The 6,000-nt window shown below is 44.1% G+C and overlaps 1 protein-coding gene across 4 annotated transcripts in view; it reads left to right on the top strand.

The window, feature by feature from the left end:
- The first annotated feature begins 1,013 nt into the window (after positions 1-1,013).
- Positions 1,014-6,000, top strand: part of LOC144125920 (protein amalgam-like) — a 339,341-nt gene continuing 334,354 nt past the window's right edge. For all 4 annotated transcript variants that reach the window (XM_077659734.1, XM_077659733.1, XM_077659732.1 and 1 more), the window contains exon 1: positions 1,014-1,630. In XM_077659734.1, coding sequence (XP_077515860.1) covers positions 1,492-1,630 — 139 coding nt within the window. In that variant the 5' untranslated portion in view covers positions 1,014-1,491. The remainder of the gene's footprint in view (positions 1,631-6,000) is intronic.

Here is a 6,000-nt window from a genome sequence, read left to right as displayed (position 1 = left end):
GGGTCAATGAGTTGATAAAAAACGAGTAACCGGTTTCTCGCGGAACATTTAGCCGTCAGAATCTGTGATGAAGCTATCAGGCAGGGTGTTCCAAAGTGTTATAGCGTGGGGAAAAAACGAGCTGCTCTTCGCGGGAGGTGCGTGGCTTAATGTGTGCGACGGGTTGGCTGCGGTCTATAGGTGGGATGACGTTCTTAAGGGTGCTTTAAGGGTTGTTAAGCCCTCAATAACTACCTCCAAGGCCGTGTTGTCATAATTAGGCTAAATTATCACCTCTCAAAGTTCGCCTTTGTCAAAGCAATACTTCGAATGCATTTTCGGTTTATTCTAACGACATAGAATTATACATTACAGTCATTAATAATATTGCAGACCAGTGCCCCAGGGTCATAGACTGAAATGGTAACCTTCATTGCTTGTTACAGCTACCACCCCCCCCCCCCCCCGCCCCGAAAGAAAAGACAAACATTTCAGCACATGATGAAGGCCACGTTTCAACAGATGTTATATAGAACGGAGTTGAAGAACACAGGGACTTTATATTTACAATATGAGACAACTCTGGAGGCGTTTACATGAGAACGAGGAAGTGCCATTCGAGTCGTTTATCCGAGAGGTGCAGGGTTTTTGGAAGGAAAGGAGCGACTCTGTCCGAATTTTTTTTTCATCTTTTTTGCTCCAGTTTATCTTTAATGATTTGTAAGCGTCTGTAATAATGCATGTAATTAATCAGCACGATGCAGTGCTGCCGGCGATGCGGCTAGCACAATCAAGAAAGCACGCACTCCGTCTACGAGTGCGCCAGGCGCCGCTGCACCCGGTAGTTCTCCAAAGATCCACATCCTGGCAGATCTTCCACACAGCGGACACCCGTCTTCTTCCCTCGCCGGAGTTCCAACGCTGGACCCGCTGCCGCCGCTCTCCACCCTGCCGGCCGCCATTGGCTTCGTGCGCGTCACGTGGCCCCGTGACGTATGCCTCAGTTGCACCGGGATGCCGCGACGCGACGCCAGCGTCGCTCATTTGTCGATCGCGTCTCTTGTCGGTTCTACCGCACGCGGTTGCTGCCTTCGTCCGGGAGCCTCGCGGCTGCCAGTCGCGGCGAAAATTCAACCTGCTGTTTGGCTTCGTGTGCCCCGTGGTCTATCGGTGGTTCTAGGCGAATGCGGACAGCGGTCACCACGGTTTTCGATTTTCGGAGGAGCCCTTACCGGCTCCCGCTAAACTGCTGAGTGCAAGTGGGCGATTTGAAAAAAGAAAAAAAAGAAAGAAAGTTCTGCGGAGAAGCCGACTGCGACGCGAGTGGGCTGCGTGCGACAGCAGTGTCTGTCTTATCTGCCGGCGGATCTGCGACTGCTTTCCTGTGGTGCTGTGCAGAAGCATGCTTTTCGGCCCGGGCTGATTCGCGTGGTGGAACGTACCCAATAAGCTATAGGAGGCAACGAAATACTATTTGGTGGTGCCGGAGATAGAAAGAACATAACAGAAAACATGGATTGTCGCCGTACAGCAGCAGCGTCTGCTGGCACCGTGGCCGTTGGGACGACTCTCGCCGTTGGATCGCATGCCAGGATTTCTGTCTTCTTTCTCATCGGCACTCTTCTCGGCGTCCTACTGCTCGCATCGCAAGGTCAGTGCTGTCTGTAGAGAGCGTGAGCGAACTCGTTGCGACGGTTGTCAGTGTCCCAGTTTTCAGAGATTTCCGGATTACTTTTTCACCTGATCAATACTAATGACCCGGAGCATGTCGAGCGCGGAACGTTATCATCAAAGCATTACGAGTGTTTCTTCCTTGGTTGCTTATGTGAAATTGCGCTTTCGTGAACGCGAAGTCGTTTGAATTGGTCCCAAGCAAAACTGCACGGCGCTGAGCTTAACGATGCTTGCAAAGTCTCCGAAAAAGAAAAAAAAAAGTGCCCTGATGGAAAGTTCTCCTTGGGCAAAGAACTCTATACTGGATATTTAGATCCGCATGAAGAATAAAAGCGTTAAAAATTGTCTTATTTATGAACTTTTTCGTCGTAGGTATTGCAGATGCTCGTAATTTATTTAAAAAGGAAAGGTGCACGTGAAGAGTGGTACACCTAGCGTAAAGAACGTCTCGCAAAGGAAGGCAAATGTATACGCTGTTCTTTAAAAAAATTCTTTAATATTAAACATGTGCTTTAAACCTTTAGTGTAATTTATTTTTATAATTAGTGATAGGCAGGGTACAGTCCCTCATAATTCCGAGCTCTAAGATAAATATACTCATTTTAAAACTGGCATTAATAAGTGACGGAGTCATCTCATACGCTGTGTCAACAGTCTTGCCGAAATCAGTTCTGCGTGGCCTGCATGTGTGATTTTTCTTTCCTATGTGTGAAGAGTAAAGGTTAAAAAAAATTTTAAAAAGTGGCGGTCATTTAATTGCTTTTTACGGTGGCTCGGGCTCAATGTCATGTCGGACATGTGTTAATACCGGAAGGCGCCGTAAATTGATGCTCGTATCTAGCTCGGAAAAAAAAAGAAAAACTGGTTGTGGCTGTGCTGATAGCGCCTTTGATTAATGCGCTGAAAGTCGACTCTCAGTCCCGCTGATTGCTTGGAGGTGGCATCTACAAAAAAAGTAAAACCGGAAAAGCAAAAGTTGGAAAACAAAAAAGACGGCTTGGTCTGGCGCACAAAGGATTTTTATTACTGGTTTCATGTCCGCAAAAGTTCGATGTTATTTAACGTAACTCTGTATGTGAAGCAGATCATCTTCTTCATACGTTTGTAAGCGAGGGCTGTGAAGCTTTCTCAGATCTTCGCAGATAAGAAATAACTCGTCCCGGCCTGTAAACGTTTTCCTCGTTCAGATCAGGACAAAAGATTTGACAACCACGAAAATTTGAGTAAGCCGGTCAAGTTTTATGTTGCTGGGAATTACTCCATTGTTTACGAAAGACGCGCAAAAAGAAAAAAAAACTAAAGTATTGTTTGTTTCGTTTTGTTAGGGATCCAAAAATGGAAATATTGTATAAGCAGATACTGTGCTTCGTGACGCAGAAGTAACAACTTTGCACTCGAAATATCATGAAATGAGTACAACTTCAGGTTTATCTTATGCAGCTCAAGTTGCATTCTCGCACTTAAAACGCGTCCAAACGCCGTTACGGACGTACGCGCGCACATAAAAACAGCTTTTACTTCCTACGTGGCACAAGAATGCATAAATTACAAAAAAAAGAGAGAGGTATGATACACTGAAATAGCGTGCAACAAAAACACCTGAAGGCCGCAAATGGTGTCGTTAACGCTTTGTGCTTGCCGCTTCTTAACGCAAAGGTTAGCGTGAGGTTGCTGCTTTTCGTACGCGGACTAACCTGCTGTACTACCTGTGGCTCTTACTGGTTAAGGCAACAACAAGCGGCGCTTCTGCCTCGGCTTTATAAACGCGTTCTAACGCAGCAGCTGATTTATGCTGGTTTGAAGCATACCGCATTTATTGTTGATTGCATCTCTAATGAAATGTTAGTGTTCAAAAATAACTGGTTTTAGATGCCTGACAAAACGTTGTGTATTTAGAGTCAGAAAAGTTTCTCCGTGCCTACTACATGCTAGAAGATTAGCCGTTGTTGTGGAGGATCAAAGACCAAAGGCACAATGAAAAGAGTTCAACTTTCAGCGATTAACGTTTATGGTGATGTGCCGCAAGCACCTTCATAAGCGATCACTCAATGAAAATGCGCAGAATTTTTTGCTTCTAATAAAAAACCAAAACATTGATAAATTTCGGCCTGTTTAATATAGTCTACACGTGCGAAGTGTGGCACTGTGCCGCTATGCTGTGATTCGCTTTGCGCAGCAGAATATTCTGGCGACTTCCAAGAAAAGCCGCAAAGCCAAACTTCGATTTAAAATATGTCGTATCACCTGTTCGAGATGGGAGGCTTAATTTATTTCATTTTTTCTCACTTTCATGTAAGCCACAATCGTTTTCTGCGTTAGAAAATGACTTTAATGACACGAGGAGCAGTCTATATATTCAATCACAATAGTTCAGAATTTAATCAGCGTTATCTCAACCACTACATCGTGTGCTCGTGTTCACTGTCTCTCGTGCTTTGTTTTAGCTCTTGTTACAAGACAGTAAAGTAGCAATTGCCGCAAATTCTGCCTCAGTTCAAGGTAAAGGTAGGCATCAAGACGTCAAGGCTAGAAGCTAAACCAAACCGTTTTTTTTTTCGCAGTTGGGACTTCTCCAAGAAAACTGCACTAGCATGGCATTTCGCAGATCTATTTTCAAATCTCGCCTATGGCGATGTGACTTCGAATGGAGTGCTCGCTTGTGTGCTTTCCCTGCTCGTGCTATTACGAATAAAGCATGAAAGCTTTCGACGCAAGCTACCGTCGTTGCACGTGGCACTAAATCGAAGCTTTCCGAACCTCTGTTTTTCAATCGGGAATCCTACCTGATCGATTGGAATTTTTGGTTTAGCGGCTCTGAAATGATTTCTTTCCACTGCTATATTTGCTTTCAGAATAACCGCAGCGCACCAGACTTTAACCTTTACCAGTTGCCTCGCTCCGCGCGACAAACAAAAAGTGGAGACAGAAAATCGCAATAATTTTTGAAACAGCGCATAGCACTTGCTTCGTGAGCGATGATTAATTTTTGTGCTTCTGAAAGAAACTGTTCAATTCCTGGTCGAATCAAGAAAGCACGCGCAAGATGGGCCACCCTATGGCGTGCCGTGTCCATTTTTTTTAACGGTGGAGAATCGAAAACCATGAAGAGCCTTGAACATGCGGTGATACGAATGTCGTTCCGTTTAAATTAGGACTTTTCGTTGTGTGCGCTTACAAGGAGACAACCGCGCACACTATTTCCGCAGTGATGGCAATATGAAGAAAATTCAGCTTTTTTTGCCAAGTAGGAGCACCACGGATCGAATCGAGCACACTCACATGCCTTTATATAAAAACGGTCATTTCCTCGCCTGTTTAAACTGGTATCGCTTGCGCACACTGGCGCTGGAATGATGTCTAACCGAAACTCGAGTGCGTAACGCCATCTCTGCACCTGGCTGTTGCAAGGTAGAAAAGTATCGTTGTAAAAATGCCAGATATTCTTCCATTTTTCTGATATGCATCAGCTTACAAAGGACCTTGGTATACAGGTGAGGAAGGACTACGTAATGCATCCTATAAATGCAATTATATATTGAACCAAACTTTATAAATCTTTTAAAAAGAACGAGGTCTCAGCGGACGTCCTTTTGCATCTCGCATCGGCCATATGGAATCCCCATCATGAAAAACTAATTTCTTTGCTTGAGCTGGTTCAAAATAACGCTGCTCGTTTGATCTTGTCCAACTTTAACCATACCGTGAGTGTAACAAGCAAGAAAGCTAATATTTCTTTAGCTCCTTTAGCATCCCGCCAGCAGACAATTCGTCTGAGCCTTGTTCATAAACTATATCATCATACCACGCTACGCGATACCCTCATTTTGTCCCCCAGATATGTGTCAAACCGCATTTATCATCGTCACAAAGTTTGCATTGAAACATGTAACACCATAACAGCATTTCAGTCCTTCTTGCCTCGCACATCACGAGAATGAAAACGTCTTCCCGCAGATATCGCCCACATTAGTGATAACCAGCATTTTCGTTCTGCACTAGCTAACATTGTGTAAGAGAAGGATGAAAATACTTTGGTTTGTAAGATTCGTTGCATATGTTTATGTATTTTTTGTATTATAACCAATCCCCTATTTAATGCCTTTGGCCCTGAGGGTTCAATAAATGAAATGTAATGAAATCTTCCACCTAGTCGCCCACCTGTCTGTTATTATCATTTTTTTTTCTTGTGTAATTCGGACAAATTAACATGTGTATGTCCCTTAAGCGCATGTCCCGCACAACACGTACCTCAATGTGATGTATTTCTCCTCTTGAAATACAAACTTTCTCACGGCATGGTTACATTTTAAAAAGCTGAAATATTTTAACTAATCAAAGTCGGATACA

This window comes from Amblyomma americanum, chromosome 3, assembly GCF_052857255.1.
Source record: "Amblyomma americanum isolate KBUSLIRL-KWMA chromosome 3, ASM5285725v1, whole genome shotgun sequence".
NCBI classification, from domain to species: domain Eukaryota; kingdom Metazoa; phylum Arthropoda; class Arachnida; order Ixodida; family Ixodidae; genus Amblyomma; species Amblyomma americanum.
This window is presented reverse-complemented; position numbering and strand designations above follow the sequence as displayed.